The sequence below is a fragment of the Neomonachus schauinslandi genome, chromosome 14, assembly GCF_002201575.2.
Source record: "Neomonachus schauinslandi chromosome 14, ASM220157v2, whole genome shotgun sequence".
NCBI lineage: Eukaryota > Metazoa > Chordata > Mammalia > Carnivora > Phocidae > Neomonachus > Neomonachus schauinslandi.
Genome location: NC_058416.1, coordinates 24,861,290 through 24,879,989, shown reverse-complemented (window position 1 = coordinate 24,879,989; position 18,700 = coordinate 24,861,290). Strand labels below are relative to the sequence as shown.

General features: G+C 38.1%; 1 protein-coding gene across 1 annotated transcript in view; it reads right to left on the bottom strand.

Annotated features, from left to right (window-relative positions):
• Window positions 1-18,700, bottom strand: part of DYM (dymeclin) — a 342,707-nt gene that overhangs the window by 185,602 nt on the left and 138,405 nt on the right. Inside the window, 2 exon segments of the mRNA XM_021686111.1 lie at window positions 5,109-5,203; window positions 6,179-6,292. Of these exon segments, the coding sequence (XP_021541786.1) occupies window positions 5,109-5,203; window positions 6,179-6,292 (209 nt within the window).

Here is an 18,700-nt window from a genome sequence, read left to right as displayed (position 1 = left end):
CTGACATTCTGGGCGGGTAACTCTTTGTTATTCTGTGTATTATAGGATATCCCTGGCCTCTACCCACTAGATGTCAGCAGCAACCTCTTCCCCAGTTGCAGCAACCCCCCCAAAACCCCAACCAAACCAACCAAAAAACCCCACAAAACAACGAAAAGACAAAACCTTATTCCAGACATTGCCAAATGTCCCCTAGGGACAAAATTCCCCACACTGAGAGCCGCTGCTCTAAGGAGGTTGAACTGTAACCTGTGACAAAGGGAAGCACAGAGTAACATTACCAGGTATGAAATGGAAGCAGCAGTGCCGAGGCCTACCGTGGCAGGACAAGTAAGGAGGCAAGGGATCAGGCCGGCTACTGCTACAGCATGGGTGAAGATGGTGGACATGCAAACCAAGGCAAGAGTAGTGGAGACAGAACACGGAGCATGAACGAATGCGAGTTTCAACGGCAGAGTTAGACAAAACTTTTCGAGGGCACAACTGGATATAGCATTTAAAGGAAAGGGAGAAATGATGGTGAATTACTGGTAGAGTTCTGGCTTGGTAATTTAGGTGGCTGGGTGAGGGCTATTCCACTATTAACCAGGACAGGGAATTTATTTATTTATTTATTTTTAAAGATTTTATTTATTTATTTGACAGAGACAGACGCAGTGAGAGAGGGAACACAAGCAGGGGGAGTGGGAGAGGGAGAAGTAGGCTTCCCGCTGAGCAGGGAGCCCGATGTGGGACTCGATCCCAGGACCCTGGGATCATGACCCGAGCCGAAGGCAGACGCTTAACGACTGAGCCACCCAGGCGCCCCAGGACAGGGAATTTAGAAGGAAGAGCAGGTTTTTGTTTTTGTTTTAAAGATTTTAATTTATTTGACGAGAGAGACACAGCGAGAGAGGGAACACAAGCAGGAGGAGTGGGACAGGGAGAAGCAGGCTTCCCGCGGAACAGGGAGCCCGATGCGGGGCTCGATCCCAGGACCCCGGGATCATGACCTGAGCTGAAGACAGACGCTTAACCATCTGAGCCACCCAGGCGCCCCAGGAAGAGCAGGTTTGAAAATGAGTTGTTTTATACTTAATCACAGTTTGAGGTAAGTGTGGGCTATCCAGGTAGTGAAGTTAGTAGAGTTAGTGTTCAGCCAGTCAACACGTACATAGAGTGCACATTATGTGCCAGGCCCTTTACAAATATTAACTCACTTAACCCTCACCACATCCACTGAGAGAACAACTACTGTCCCCTCATCTTACCACGGGGACGCAGCTACATAGAGAAGTTAAGTAACTTCTCCAAGGTTCCACGGTTGGTAAGTTTTGGAGGTGGGATTCCCCAACTCAGAGTCTGTGCTCTTAACCATCAAACTGTACTGCCTGCCTCAGGAAAAAGGGGGACATCAGGACTGTGAATGTAAATTTGAATGGTTTTCTGTACACAAGTGCATGGTAGGTGAAGTCACAGGCATATATGTGAACTCCTAGGGAAAATGAGCAAAGAGAGAAGGAAAAAACCAACGTAGCATGAAATCCTGAAGGAAAGTTATGTGTTAAGCCAAAGGAGAAGGCGAATCGGGAGGAAAGAGCCAGTCGGGGAGATGGGAGGGGCAGCAGAGAAAGTACTAAGGGCAGGAAGTAAGTAATGATGTCTTTGTAACCCCTCACAATCCCTTGCATATACTCTTTACAAATATTTTTAATTAAGTATAATCCCAAATAATGATATCAAATATCCATACTTATAGATATTCAAAAGACTTTATAGTTGAACAAAACTCAAATCATACATGCTTATGAGATTTTTCTAGAATACCAAGAGTTTATAGAAGATACATGGTCATTGAATATGAAACAATAGCAAAGACACCATATGAAATCATTCCTTACACTTATGTCCAGCTAAGGCGGCTTGTAGAAGCTTTATTCACACCCTACTTCACAGCAATGTAACATGTTACTCTAGTTTGCATTTTGTTGAAGATCACAGGAAATACTGGCTCTTCTCGGTTTTGCAACTGACAGATACAGAACTGTGCGGTCTCTTCCTAAAGCAGGATTTAGAAAATGTGTATATGAAACTGATTACTTCTCACTTGAAGGACTTACTGGAGCATCTGGTGAATCTTGAGCTGTACTGCTATAATAATCTGTGTATCGAAACAGTTTTTGTTAGGCATTCCTTATCATACTTTACAATCCTATACCCTAAACACAAACATTTAGTAGAAAATGAGTTTCCTCAAGATTAGAAAAAAAAAAAATCGGCCCCCATTTCCAATTCAAAGCAAGTGTTTTCTACAGGGATAAATCTTGATTTCCAGGTCTGAACTCAAAGTGTTTTCCAACCTTTAGCGTGCATACAAATCATCTGAGGATCTTGTTAAGATGAAGACTCTGATTCAGCAGGTCTAAAGCTGGGCTGACACTCACGTTTCTAACAGGGGCTCTCTCCTCTCTTGGACGGTGAAGATGTCCGGTCCACACGGGCTGCTCAGATGCGGCCCCTGAACCAGGAGCGCTGGCAGCACTCAGAAGCTTGTCAGAACTGCCCGGCCCTCCGGGTGACAAACGAAGCATACTAACATCATCTGCTGAGACTGATGAAGCCAGAAACTTGAAACTTTCAACTATTTCTTTTAAAATCCATTTACAACTCATTCATACACAGTTTCCTTTCTGTTACTGAAGATCAGACCTTCTTTTCTCTCAACTCCTTCCATTATTCTAAACTGTGCATCTAATAGTTAAGCACCTTCCACAAGGTGGCCCCAGCTTTCCTTCCAAGCTTTCTCCTCTAATCCCTATACAGGTCCACAACATGCCAGTTGAATGGGACTGGTTATTTTCTAAATAGAATGCCCTTTATCACACTCCCTCCCGTTCTGTTTTGTTGTGGTTGGTGCTTTTCCTCATCAGGCCAATCTTGAGAGTCATCTCTCTCTACTCACTTTGCCTGATTTCTCAGGAAGAGGTGATCTCACCGTTCTCTGAACCAACACTCACCCTCACCTGAGGAGTTTTTCTCTCACTCTAGTACTTACTACATTCTGCTGTATACATGTATGTTCTTGTCTTATCTCAGCTACTGAAGTAGAAGCTACTTGAGGGTAGGAATTTTTACAACTAATCTGGATATACCTTGCAGTGTGTAACACAGCAGTTCCTCACTAATACAATGCTAAATAAAACTCCATTAACATCAAGTAAAGCGGTATTCCTTATTGATGATAAACCTGACCTAAATATTCCTAATCACAACTCTAAATTCTGTTTATTTGTCCAAATACAATTGGTTTTCTGCTTTACTCATCACAGATAGAAAATTGGGCACCGTGCTTTGCTTTTCAACTCTTATACTTAGAAAATTTTTATTTAATCTTGCTTGACACATGTTATCAGAACTTAAATTGTAAACCAGTAATTTGCCAATTTCATACTGAACAGGCCAAATGTTGGTGTATCCATTGAGGAAAATGAATCCTGTACTGAAACCTTCATCAAGCCGTTATGAAGCTTCACATACACACAAAAATAGACTGCAAAATAGCACAGTATCATTAAATCTCTCTCATTAAATCTCTGAACTACAGCATAGTAACAAAAATTAATATTTAGAAAATAAAGACTCTTCAGAACACCGGGAAGAATCGGGAGTTATGAGGAGATACTATGTGTGCTTTAAGTCATCACGTTAGTGTTGGTACAAAGTTAGTCAAATAGACAATCACTCGAGTACAAACCCAAAAAGTAATCCAGTATAGTATTAATACCAGACCTAAATAAAACAGTGATTCGCTGGAAATAGCCTCTGCTAAATTCTGAGGATAAATATAGAGACCAAGAACATAAGTTAATGCTGAGTAACTGTTAAAGATGAGGCCAGGTCAATAAGCATCTCTAACCAATGGATGGAAAGTGTGATCAAGAGTTTAAAAGTGACGTGGACTTGCGATCAGCTCCAATGACTGCAACAGAAGACCTAATCATCAGAACTGCAGTGCTCCAAAAACAAGACCCAAAAGAAACAATCTGACTTCACTGACTTATAAATGTTCTACTTGAGAGCCACTACGACAATCTACCTAAAGACCAAAAAGTACCCACACGTGTTAAAAAAAAACAAGAACAAAAAAACCCCCCTGCAAACGATATTCCTTCATCATTTGTTAATAGGTTTCCTACCCTTAAAGAGCATATCTTTGGCAAAGGGTGGAGAAGGGAAAGGAATGAGCTTCTGGTGATGTTGTGGCAGGCAGAGTAATGGTTACCCCCAAAATATCCACCTCCCAACCCCCCAAACCTGTGGATGTGTTGCTTTATATTGCAAAAGGGACCCTGCGGTTTGATTCAGCCATGGACCCTGAGATGGGGAGACGAGCCTGGGTTACCCGGAGAGGGCCAAGGCAATCACAAGGATCCTCAACGTGGAAGAGGGAACCAGATGAGGAGGTCAGAGGGATGAGATGTGAGGAGGACTCAACAGCTCACTGCTGCTGGCTCTGCCAGCAGAGGAAGGGGCTGCGAGCCAAGGAAGGCTGAAGCTTCTAGCAGCAGCTGGAAAAGGCAAGGAAAAGGTTCTCCTCTAGAGCCTCCAGGAAGGAAGGCAGCCCTATGGCACCTGGATTGTAGTCTCTGTGGAACTTTTAATCTACAGACTGTATAATAAATTTGGGTTGTTTTAAGACACTAATTTGTAGTAATTTGTTATGACAGTAATAGGAAAGTAATTAATAGTAAACTGCTATGAAAAGAAGTCTCTAAAACAAACAGAGCTACCCTCTCCTAAAAGTGTAATGTGATGCTCTGCAAATACGTGAAGATTTAGTTTGCGTTACTAAGAAATATACCTGCTCCTCTGTAAAACGCTAAGACACAAGCCTAAAATTAGATTTTATGAAAAGACGGAAAAGTAAATCCAATTAACTTTGATCAAGAAGTTGGATTAGAAAACAAAGCAGGACAAGGTATTTTTAACTAAATAAGAAGGTGATAAATATTAAGCAGGAAAATTTGATATTCTTTGTGCATAACATTAAAAAGGGACCACCACAGTACCCATGCCACTGGGGCAGCCAAAAGGCAAAATGTGGTATTTCTCTTAAAGCTCCTATTTACCTGATGATCCTCTGGGCAGCATACTGATGGAGAGAACGGAACTGTGCCGACATGTTTGCTAAAGCAGCCAGACAGTTGGTGTGAAGGTACTTGTCCTGTAAGGTAACAGAAGGGTGAAAACAGACCGAGTCTTCTCTACATATGAAGCAAGGTTAACTGGAAGCAAATGTAAGCTCAACTGTCACTGATTTTTAGAAAGTTCAGGTCCACGATCCCTTTTCTCTAATTCGAAAATCCTGAAAATTCTGTTTTTTTGCCACATATTTGGAAGTTACATCTGGTGCAAAAGATTATGCTGCTATTTGTGGTCTTCATTAGCCCTATCCTGGTGGATATCGGAAGTATTTCACTGCAGAAATATTAATGTTAAATTACAGTGTGCTGCTCCAGAACCTCACGGTTCCATAGACTGTAGCATGTATACCACAATCATCTTTCCAAAATCAACAAATTCTCCATTCTTAAGCATGTCTGACTCCTAGAGCTTCAGATAAAAGCTAAAAGATTGTGCACATGTATCCACATTAGCCCCCTGAGGGAAATAACTGAAAACAGTGTAGTAAACTTGACCACTTCTCTGAGCTATGAATTCTGTATATTGCTTCTCTATTGAGCGGAATTGAAATTTGCTCCCAGATACTGCAAATACAATCCAGCTAAAATTTTCCTTTTACTCTTTAAAGTATTCGTTCTACTTTTCTTTTCCATTTGAATTCGTATTTCCTTGTGCTCATATCTTCACACACTTCGTTGTTGCTGCTTTTAGCAGGCAAATCAGTTTTACTGATCTAGCAAAGACAGACATCTTTTATCTAAATATGCCCCACTGCCCATTTTGTTTCATGTAAAATATCTTTAATCCACACAATCTATTAAATATTAAGAAACAGACACTATACACATTACTCTAGGATCACGTATTTCAGTGACTATATGCACATCTGATATATTTTCTTTTACCGTATTACATGAACATGTTAATACTCTAAATATGGAGATTGCTTTAAACTACAGGATTGATTGTACTATATGCATAAAGATAAAAAAAAAAACAGCTATGGAATACTTACTCTTGTCCTCGTCATGTTGTACTGAATGGTTCTTATTACAACCAGTATCAGAAGACTCCCCAGTGAAATTTCAGTTAAAACCCGCTCTGAATACCAAGTAATATTTTTTAATATCTGTAATGGGGAAGAAAAATTTAAGTAAATATGACTGCTTTAGGGAAAAAAGGATTATCCATGTCTTCAATCTCTGATAAGCCATGGCTTTGCTCTGAAGGTGAGTTAAACAGCATAAAAGTGAATTGTGAGACTTTGAAGATAGCAAAACAGGTGCTAAGGTGTTCACTTCTTTTTCCTCCTTCCTTCTTAACTAGAAAAGAAAAGAGATCTGGAAAACATTAGTACACAAAAAGGAGATATATTTGAAAGACGGACGGCACAAAGGCAAGACAAAAAAATAGGAAAAAGTGAAAATAGGAAAACTGAGGAGTCTCTTGAAAAGTAGAGCTGTCCCAAGAACCACAGAAAACCTTCATACTTGTGTTCAGGAAAAGATAAGAACACAAATAAGTCAAGATCCAGAAGATCCACACCACATTCTGTTCTGGCTACTGACAGCAGGGAGCTCTGGTGCTCATCTCCAGGCCGCAGTAAGCAAGATCTGTTTTCTAGCTTAAGCTAGTACATACAGTTCCACAGTAGATATGTAACATGGACATCAGAGAGAGACAAAAACTGGACAGTGCAGATTTGTGATTTGAAAAACTAAATTGAAAAGTTCTCTCAGACAATAGCAATAAATAGGCAAAAGGACAAAGTATGAGAGAAAAGCAGAGACCTAATGTCTACTTGATAAAAGTTCCAGAAAGTACAGACTAGAAGGAAAACAGAAAAATTAGTAATAGGAGAAAGTTTTGTTGAGGAGAAGAAAAACTTTCAACATTCTGAGGAGAAATAATGAAAAAAAGTAAAATTTATTCTGGTAAGACTTCTGAATTTACAGTATACAATAAAATCTTATTGACTCCCAGATAGAAGAAACAGGTTATCACCAGAAGAGAGACAAGCAAACTAACATTAGATTTCTCATCCCAAACACTACACATCTGCATAACAAAAGAACAATGTCCATACATTTCTGAGGAATGGATTATGATTCTAGAATTCTATACCTAGAAAAACTACCACACAAGTATTCAAACAAAGACTTGGAAGTATGCCAAGAATCAACATGAACTGCTCATGCACCACTTCTGGGGGAAAAACAAACCACCACACATGTAAGTACTTAGCTGCCCATCCTCTCCACTGCGACAACAACAGTAAATGACAGATCAAGGAGTTCAAGAGAAGGAGAATAAGGACGACCAAACAAAACCCAAAAGCAACAACAAAACACAATCATAGTCCATGAAATCAGAAAAATAAAATTAAATCTAAATAATATGGTTGTACCTCAGTTCTTCTAAAAAATCATTAAAATAGACATTTCTCTGGTAAATCTGCCCACCAAAAAAGTCCAAATAATATGAGGAATGAGAAAGGGGGTATGGAAACAGACCAGAAGAATAAAAAAAGTAAAGATGCAAGTGCACAGGAGTGCCCCCACGATAGTTTTCACTCAGTTCCACTCTCTGGCAAGAGTCCCATGTCACCTAGTACCCCCCCATTACAAATAACCCAACCCTGACCTGTTCTGCAGTCTCCGCTCATGCCAGAGGCTGGCATACTGCAAATGCCCACTACATGGTAGCTGAATATTGTTTGTGAGGTAAAAAATGTAAACGTATAAGCATTCCCCTGTATTCATGACTAAGGATGGCTGTCATCAAGTAGAAGAGATAACCTACGTGTAAAACATATAACAGCTGAAAATATTCAAAATAATGAGTTTTGCCAGTTGAACCTTTATAAAGAAGTGAAGTGATCAGTCCCGCTGACTTACTCTCTAAGGCACCAGTTCTCAAAATGTGGTCCTGGGACCCTGTAGGGGTCCCACAGACACTTGCGGAGAATTCTCAAGGCCAAAACTATTTTCCATGATAATACCAAAACATTAGTTTCCACTCTCATTCTCTCATGAGTATATAGTTGAGTTTTTTCAGGTGCTACATAACATAGCTGATAGTGTAACAATTTTAATACAGAAGCAGACATGAGAATCTATCAGTCTTCTGTTAAGGCAATTCATTAAAGAGATTTGCAAAAATGTAAATGCCATTCTTCTTGCTAAATTTTTGTTTGGCAAAAAAGTTATTTTTTATAAAAATATATTATTGATGCTAACATGTATTGGGTTTATTGTAATAACTATTATTTCTAAATGACCTGATTATTTTTTAAATATCTCAATTTTAATTTCGAATTACAGAACTAAAACCCACAGGAAAAAAACTATTTGGTGTCCTCAATTATTTTTAAGTGTAAAGACCAAAAAGTTTTAGAACCAATGCTCTTAAGTCTCCAAGTAAATCTAACACAGGATACTCATTAGGCACTTTACTAGTGAGAGAAGTCTCTGTCTTTTTAAAAGGTCACACATTTGAGTATAGTTCAGTTTCTCCTCTCTCAGCTCCTTTATTTAGAAAAAAATTATCATAAGCCATCCTTATTTGAAACAGAGATCATTAGTTCTTAACATCTGCTTGTGTGTGTCAATTATATACCTGGATGGAAGAAATGTTTTGAATTAAAGTAGTCTTATTCATTTAACATTCAACAAATATTTAAATGGTATCCACATAGTAAACTTACATTGTTACTACAAAAATTAGAAATCCAATTTAGTCTTTACATAAAACTTTCTTTTCTTCCTGTGAAAAATGTGTCATTGTTTAGAAATTCTGGTTGTGTTTAAGAAAAATTATAAATAACTAGTTATAAAGCTCTCACAGCTTCCCATGGGATATCAATGCATAATGGGCAACATACAGAAAATTTTTCTTGGTAACTTAGCTGTAGCCACTGACCTATTCAGAACCTATTTAACTGGCTCTTACAAAAACAATTCCCCATATCTTGTATTTAATATTCAGACATACAGTTTATTAGTCATAGACTGGTATCCTGATTATACAATTTCATGGTCAACTAACTCAAATAATATGTAGAAGGAAACCCCTTAAGGATCTGAAAATGTCTTCCTTCTCAAAAAGGATATGAGAATTACTTGTTCTAGGTCTTTTCCTGAACTTTTGCCCCCCATATAGATTTGGTTTTATTGAATGCATCTCTTCCAAATGTTCATATGCTAGAGTACAGTAACATACTGTGTAATATCAACTCTTTAAAAAATCAAGTATGCATAGAAAGGCAAAGCATAATTAACCTCCATACTCCCACAACTGACATTAACTGTTAATATTTCATTTTTTTAAAGATTATAAATCCCATTTTATTCCCCCAAAGAGGGGGTACACTATCAACCACTATCTTGAGTTTAGTATGTACCTCTCCAGTCCCTTTCAAATGCTTTATATGTACACACACTCCCTCCAAAACCTAGGATTCCTTTGTGTATTTGCTAGTTTATAAAAACAATACCATGGCGTCTTGGGTTGAATAGTGTCCCCCAAAATTCATGTCATCCAAAACCTGTGAATGTGACTTTACTTGAAAACAGGGTCTTCATAAATATATAACCAAGATGAGGTCACAGTAGGTTACTATGGACCGTAAATCCACTATGACTGGTGTCCCTAGAAGAGGAGGTGAGACACAGAACAGGCACCCACATGAGAGAAGGCCATGACACAACAGACACACAGAAGTTGCAAGCCAAGGACACCAAGGACTGGCCGCCAGAAACTAAGAGGCAAGACCTCTCTCCTAGGTCTTTCAGAGACAGCATGGCCCTGATGACACCCTGCTTTTGAACTCCTAATCGCCAGAACTGTGACAATTAATTTCTGTTGTTTTTAGCCATCCAGTTTGCAGTAATTAGTTATGGCAGCTCTTGGACACTAGTACACATAGGTATTTGCGTCTTATTTTTTTTCACTCAATATGTTCTTGTAACCTCCCATGTTGATGCATATACGAAAATTAGTATTTACCACATATGTCAAATTCTGAGAGTACTAATCATTTCTTAAAATGAATACTTCTATGGTAATTAATAAATAGCTGTTGCCCCAAGCCACTCCCCAAGGACCTCCTGGGAGTTCATCAATTAACGTACAGCACACAATGAAGGACCATGGTTGATGCCATTCTTACTGGCTGATTTTGGTACTATACTAGTTAAATATCTGAATATCACCTCTACTTCATTCCATCTAAGCACTGAATAGTACTGTACCAACAGGCCACATTTTCTTGGGTCCACTCTTCTATTAATGGAAATTGGGGTTATTTCCAGTTTTTCCCCTAGTAAAAACAATGTTACAATGTAGATTCTTACCCTTACTATCTAAAATCTCACTACAGGATACTCAGAAACCAGGGACTTCTTACTCTCCATATTTTCATACTCTGAACGTTAATTATCTAAATTCGGTCAGGAATCATAGAAATTTTAAAAAGAAAAACCATCTGTAAAACACCCGTTTTAAGCCACCCATTTCTCAGTACTTAATGACTTCATAAGCAAGTCTCCAAGAGTTTGCGAAGAAGCAAAATTGCAAAGTCACTGAATAGCTCTTTTTTATAAAATAACTGTAGGTTTGGGTCACTATTAACTAAAAAGCACAGAACAGCAGTGTTCATCACAGTAGCATGAGTCACAAGCAGGTATTTAACTTAAAATTAAATTTTAATAAAATTTAAAATTCAATTCCTTAGTCACACCAGCCACATTACAAGTGCTACCTTCTCAGACAGCAGTTGGAGATTTCTGTCATCACAGAAATTTCACAGAAGTTAAAGAGCCTGGTATAAAGAACACCACTCTATCTATCACTGTTTTCTCAAATGTTAATATTTTGCTTCTGACGTCCTGAAGCCCCCTAGCCACTCCTCAATCACCCTATTCTCTAACCTCTGGCAGCCTGAATTTGATACTTCATTACCATGCAGATTTTTGAGATTTATTATTATCAATACATGCAGCTCTGTTTCATTCATTCTAGCTGTTCTACAGTATTTCATTTATGTTATCAGCTGTTCGCAATTTTTGAACACTACAAACAATGCTACAATGAACATTCTTTCAAATGAGCTCTTGTGAATCTCTGAAAAAGTTTGTCTTAGGACACAACCAGGAAATGGAATTGCTGGGAGGTAGAGTATTTACTTCTGCAGGTTATTTGAGGAATGTAAAAGGCCAGATTCCCTTCAAAAGCGGTTCTGCTCATTTATATAGTATATGAGAGACCTCTTTCTCTAGATCCTTACCAATTCTTAACAGAGCTTGTAATTTCTGCCAAACTGATGAGCACAAAATATTTCAGTTATTTTAATTAGCATGATCCTGACAAATCATCAGGTTGAACATCCTTTAAAAATATTTGCTGGTCATTCAGGTTTTATATTCTGTTTTTCTATTACTTTGCCCATTTTTCTATTGAATACTTTGGTTTTTCTGATTATGCTAATCTATCTTCCTGTCTATGGCTTGTTTCCACCTTTTTTTTTTTTTAAGATTTTATTTATTTATTTGACAGAGAGATAGAGAGAGAGCACAAGTAGGCAGAGTGGCAGGCAGAGGGGGAGGGAGAAGCAGGCTCTCTGCTGAGCAGGGAGCCTGATGCGGGGCTTGATCCCAGGACCCCGGGATCATGACCTGAGCCAAAGGCAGCCACTTAACCGACTGAGCCACCTAGGCGCCCCTGTTTTCACCTTTATTAACCATGAAAGTTTTTCATTTTAATGTTGTCAAATTTATTAATGTTTTTATTCATGGTTTATACATTTTATGCTATGCTTAAATCCCTATCTTGAGTTCATAAAAATATTATCCTTTCTCTTTGGAGATTTTAAAGTTCAGCTTTTTATATCTAGGCCTTATTAACACAAGTGAGGCAAAATCACCTAATTTTACTTTTCCTATTAGATAAGCCAAGTTCTCAATCTCAGCACAATTTACCTACTACTTCTGTCATACATTTGTGTTGCCATACGTGAGTTTGTAATTTCTGGACTCTCCAAAGTCTTTTTGTATTTATCTATTTTTTATTCCACTGTTAATGAAACACACTTAATTACTAATTTTTTTTTTAAAGATTTTATTTATTTATTTGAGAGAGAGAGAATGAGAGAGAGCACATGAGAGGGGGGAGGGTCAGAGGGAGAAGCAGACTCCCTGCCGAGCAGGGAGCCCGATGCGGGACTCGATCCAGGGACTCCAGGATCATGACCTGAGCCGAAGGCAGTCGCTTAACCAACTGAGCCACCCAGGCGCCCAATTACTAATGTTTTATAACTAGTCTTATCTGATAGGATAACTCCACACTGCTTTTCTTCAATAACTATCTAGGCAAAATGTTCTTCCATATGATTTCAGGGACTGCAGGTGACACTTCAGCAATGCAGAGGTTAGGGGTACCCAACCCCCCGCACAGCCAAAAATCCATCCAAAAGTCAAACTTTTGACTCCTGAAAAATTTACTTAGTGATAAGCCTACTAAGGAAGAGAAGATACATTTACAGTACTATATTTATTGAAAACATCCATGTATCAGTACACCCACACGGTTCAAACCTATGTTGCTCAAAGGTCAACTGCAGTTGATCAAGTCTCACAAAAACCTTGAGATTTTGATCAGGATTACATTCAACATAATGATTAATTAGAAAGCAAAATTAACAACTCTGTCACTGAGTCTTCCTATCTGTGAACATGTATCTCCCTCCATTTATTAAGTCATATTTAATATCTTTCATTTAGGTAATTTTTGCCAAAAAAATGTTGCACTTCCTCTGTTACACTGACTCCCAAGTTCACTGCAGTTTTATTGCCATTATAAATAGTATCTCTAGATCACATTTTTGAAGATTTATTTATTTATTTTAAGAAAGAGCGGGGGTGAGGGGGAGGCAGAGAGGGAGGGAATCTCAAGCACACTCTCTGCTGAGCATGGAGCCCGATGCAGGGCTCATTCTCATGACCCTGAGATCGCAACCTGAGCTGAAATCAAGAGTTGGACACTTAACTGACTGAGCCACCCAGGTGCCTCTCTAGATCACATTTTTGAAGTGCTTTGTTACTGGTGTGTAGAAATTGTATTTGTTTTGTATAGAAATTGTATTTGTTTTGTATATGGATCTCGGATTCAGAAGATTTGCTCAACTTTCCTAACAGTTCTAGTATTAGTATCTTGAATTTCCTATGTAGTTAATCACAACACCTGTAAATACGGACATTTAGATTTCCTCTCTTTTCAAGTTTAAATGACCCTGTTTAGAGTTCTGATACAATGCTGAAGAGGAGTGGTAATACAGAACATCCTCTTTGTTCTGACTTTCAAGAAAATATTTCTAAAATTCTCCAAACGAGTATAATGCTTTTAACTATAGGTTTTTGTAGATACACTCTGTTAAGACAAGGAATTTCTTTTCTACCCTTATTTTATTGAGAACTCTGTTTTATCATGAATTGGTGTTGAATTTTATCAAATCCTTTTTCGGTATCTATTGAGATGATTGTATGGGTTTTCTCTCTTAAATTAGTAAGTTACATTGAGAGATTTTCTAATATTAAACTACCCTTGCATTCCTGGAATATTGTTATTGACATAGATATATTCTTTTTGCTACCTTGCTTTATTCCATTTTATGATATTAGATTTATAAGCTTTATGATTACATTTATGCCACTTATTAAATTGTTGTCTCTCAACTCAAGATTCACCTTTATCAAATTTTCCTTTATCAAATTTTGATAAATTTGGTATCAGGATTATGCTGGCCTCATAAAATGAGTTGGAAAGATTTCCCTTTTTTCTACTCTCTAGATGAGCTTGTATATGACTGGTGTTATTTCTTCCTTCAGTTTTCGGAAGAATTCATAGGTAAAATCAGCTGGGCCAACAATTTTCATTTAGGATGATTTTATATTACATAAAGTCAGTTCCTTTAAAAGAAACAGGACTATTTTGATTTTTTTTCTATTGTGAGCTTTGGTTAAGTTTTTTTCTGGGAGTGAAGGAAATTTGTCCATTTCACTCAACACTTAAATTTTATAGCATAAAATTACTCATAGTATCCTCTGAACATTTTTTAATATCTGTAGGATCTGTCCTGGTCTCCTATACATTCTCAGTAATAGACATTTGTAACTCTTTCTCTTCTTGATCATCTTTCTGGGGGTTTATCAATCTTATGAATTTTCATGTATTTTGCTTACAGTAACAAAGTAGAAAGATTTAAAATCAAAGATCTAAGCTTCTACCTAAAAAAAATCTCGAAAAAACAAAAAAGTTAAAACTTCAAGTAAGAAGAAAGGAAATAAAAAGTAGGAATTAATAAAACAGAAGAAAACAGAAAAAAGTCAATGGAATCCAAAGTTGGTCCTTTGAGGGGTGCCTGGGTGACTCAGTTGGTTAAGCACCTGACTCTTGGTTTTTGCTCAGGTCATGATCTCAGGGTCCTGGGATCAAGCCTTGCATCAGGCTCCCTGCTCAGCAGGGGGTCTGTTTGTCTCCCTCTCTCCCTGCCCCTCCTCCCACTTGTGTGTTCACTCTCTCTCTAAAATAAATAAATAAATCTTCCAAAAAAAAAAAAGTTGGTCCTTTCAAAAGAGGAAGGGAGGAAGGGAGGGAGGGAGGGAGGGAGAACAACCCTCTTGCCAGACAGAGGTAGAATAAGACAGAAATGATACATATTCCAACATTAAGAATAAGAGCAATAACATCTCTATGGCTAGTGCAGATATAAAAAGGTTAAGAGGAAAAAAACAGTAATAAGACAAAAACAATAATAAGTAAAAAAAAAAAAAATTATGGACAACTTTACAGGAATAAATTCAATACCTCAGAAGAAATGTACCAATTCCTTGAAAGACACAAACTATCAAAGCTCAAAACTTAACCAGATATGGGGCACCTGGGTGGCTCAGTCGTTAAGCGGCTGCCTTCGGCTCAGATCATGATCCCAGAGTCCTGGGATTGAGCCCCACATCGGGCTCCCTGCTCAGCGGGAAGCCTGCTTCTCCCTCTCCCACTCCCCCTGCTTGTGTTCCCGCTCTCCCTGTCTCTGTCGAATAAATAAATAAAATCTTTAAAAAAAAAAAAAAACCCAAATATATATAAAAAGAGAATATATCATGGCTAAGTGCAATTTATCCCAGGAATGTAAGGTTTATTCAATATTCAAAACTTAATCAGTAATGCACTACATTAACAGACTGGGAAAAAAATCCATGTGATTCAGCATATATAAAGAAGCCTTACAACTCAGTAATAAAAGAAAAACCCAATTTTAAAAAAATATTTTATTTATTTACTTGACAGAGACACAGAGAGAGAGGGAACACAAGCAGGGGGAGTGGGAGAGGGAGAAGCAGACTCCCCGCTGAGCAGGAAGGCGGATGCGGGACGTGGGGCTCCATCCCAGGACCCTGGGATCATGACCTGAGCCAAAGGCAGACACTTAACGACTGAGCCACCCAGGCACCCCAAAAACCCAGTTTTTTAAAAAGAAAGTATGGCTATACAAAGTCAACACAGGGACATCCCTGTGGTGATGGAAATGTCTTTTATCTTGACTATGTCAATGCCAATGTCTTGGTTGTGATACTGTATTACTGTTTTGCAATTACAGTTGTCACTAAGGGAAATTAGGTAAAGGGTACATGAATTCTATTTTTCTTAAAACTACAATTCACTTGGGGCACCTGGGTGGCTCAGTTGGTTAAGAGTCTGCCTTCGGCTCAGGTCATGATCCCCGGGTCCTGGGATGGAGCCCCACGTCCCGCATCCGCCTTCCTGCTCAGCGGGGAGTCTGCTTCTCCCTTTGCCCCTACACACCGCTTGTGCGCACTCTCTCTCTCAAGTAAATAAAATCTTTAAAAAAAATTAAAATGAACTTTTTAAAGTATAATTTTTTAAAATAGGTAAAATTTGGAAAGATACTTCACAAAAGACAATATATAAGCACATAAAAAGTACATGAAAAAATGCTGATCATCACTGGGTATGAGGAAATGCAACTTCAAGCCAAAATGAGATACCAGAATCTCTTTCATGGACAATTAGATCCACAGCTAATAATTCCATGTAGAGAACTTTGGTAGAAACATTTACTTACTCATTTTTACTATTACATATGGAAAGGAAAAGAATAAAAATAAACAAAGGTCAACAAGAAAGTCAAATTCTAGAGGGAAAAAAAAGATTTAAATACCTGAATTTGAAACGTCATCTGGAATATCCTGAAGTCCTTATGGAACTGAGCCTGAATATGAACAAACCTAATGCCTTCCCTATCTTACCATCACCATTTTGGCAGTCAGTAAAGTTTAATTTTAAATTAAGTCAGTAAAGTTTAATTTTAATGCAAACTCCTATGCTAACTTTAATTACCAAATATAATACTTTTTCATAAAGTATAGAAAGCAATATAATAAAAAATGTAGCCATCCTTGAATTCTGTCAAATCTTAACATATTTTGCATTATTTGCTTCAAAGTTCTTTTTGGTGACTTCTTGTTTTATTTTGTTTTCCATGCTGTTGAAGCAAATACAACATTACAGACATAGGTAAAGACCCGCTGTGTACCCTTCCCCATTTTCATTCCCCTTTCTCAGTCTCCAGATGTTGGACTCTGCATGCTCTAAACATTTTCAATATTACCAACAGTGACGCTGGATGACCATTAATAAGCATGTACTCTCTGTGCAAAAGTACAAGTCTTCCTATACAACCTTGGAGTGGAACTGCGAACTTATGGTGAGACACAACTTCAGTTTTATTACTGTCTCTTCAAGCTAAACACACACCTGCCCTTGACCCAGCAATTCTACCTTAGGTGTACACTCAAGAGAATGAGTGCATATGTCCACCGATGTACAAGTGTAAAAATGAGCACAGCAGTCTTACCAAACATAGTCCCAAACTGGGAAAAAAAGCAAGTATCTACCACCAAGACAATGGATAAATATACTGTGGCATATTCATACAGTGGAATAGCACCGAGCAATACAAAAGAACCAACCAATGATGCAATAACAGAGGTAAATCTCAACAACACTATGATGAGTGAAAGTCAGAATAGTGGTTCACTGATTGGCTGTGGGGTACTGGCCAGGAAAATGCATTTCTGTTATGTTTGGGAAATGTTCAGTAACTTGATTTGGGTGGTAATAACACAGGTAGAGACATACATAAAAACTCCTAAATTGTACCTTCAAAATTTGTGCACATTTTATACTTCAATTTATTTATTTTATTTATTTTTTTTTTTAAAGATTTTATTTATTTATTTGACAGAGAAAGACACAGCGAGAGAGGGAACACAAACGGGGAGTGGGAGAGGGAGAAGCAGACTCCCTGCCGAGCAGGAAGCCCGATGCGGGACTCGATCCAGGGACTCCAGGATCATGACCTGAGCGGAAGGCAGTCGCTTAACCAACTGAGCCACCCAGGCGCCCTATACTTCAATTTAAATGTTTTTAAAAATTATATTGGTTTTTGTTTCTTATTAAAGATAAATGCTATAAAAATGAGAAAATCAGTACTAATATTTTCTCTCTGGTGGTACTTTGCTAAACACAAGAATCAGGAAATTTGTATGTTTTATCTTCTTTCTACTGTGTCAAGGTTCACTAAATCTTAGTTGAAATGATGGTCACACCATGTAAGAGACAAAAAAAGTTTTAATGGAACATCATCAGAGAAGAGTAAACATGCAACAAAAACTCTATTGAAGACAAGAAAAAAAAAGTTTGTATCCTGTGAAGAGTGAAAGCCCTAGCCCCTTCTTCCACTAGACACCCCCCAGCAGGAACACTGGAAGAGCCCCCTCTGAGAAACTGATCAGTCCAAAAGAAAAGGCCTACAGAGAGCAGAGTGCCCAGAGAAAGAGACCATGTAGAGCAAGTTAAAATCAAGTAAGTCCTGCTCACACACAGAACTTACAATCAACTTTTTAGTGCCTTACCTCTAAATAAACATTGATCACCAAACATTTGAGTTAAGCCTCCAACATGGCCAAAGACAGAAGCCAAAGAAGAAAATGAAACTAAGAAGATATGCAATGTATTTTAATATATTTAGAGGGAATTCTCAGTTCTGTTGAAGTATGGGAGCTGAATTAGTGACTGGTACATGAATAAAAAAACTGGGCAATCGTGTGCTACAGAAAAACCAAAACACGAACAAGAAAGGAAGTGCAATTATCATACATTACATAGCTGAGCTAAGAATGAAAAAGCTGAGTTCTCAAGCTGAAAATGATAATAAAATGGAAGGAGGGGAAAAGTCTACGTGTGGAAAGGGGGCTGGGAACCCAAGGAAACAGGAATTGATGTGCAGGAAGGAGAGTTAATTATGACTTATTTTCCATTTTAGGAAGAGAACAGTTAATATCTAAATCTGGAAAATCAAGAAATAACAAAACAAGCATGTTATTTAGAAACATGGACAGAGTTAAGAGCATTGGTCTTTGGGGAGTGGGAATCAGGTGCAGGATAGACATGGGATGTACTA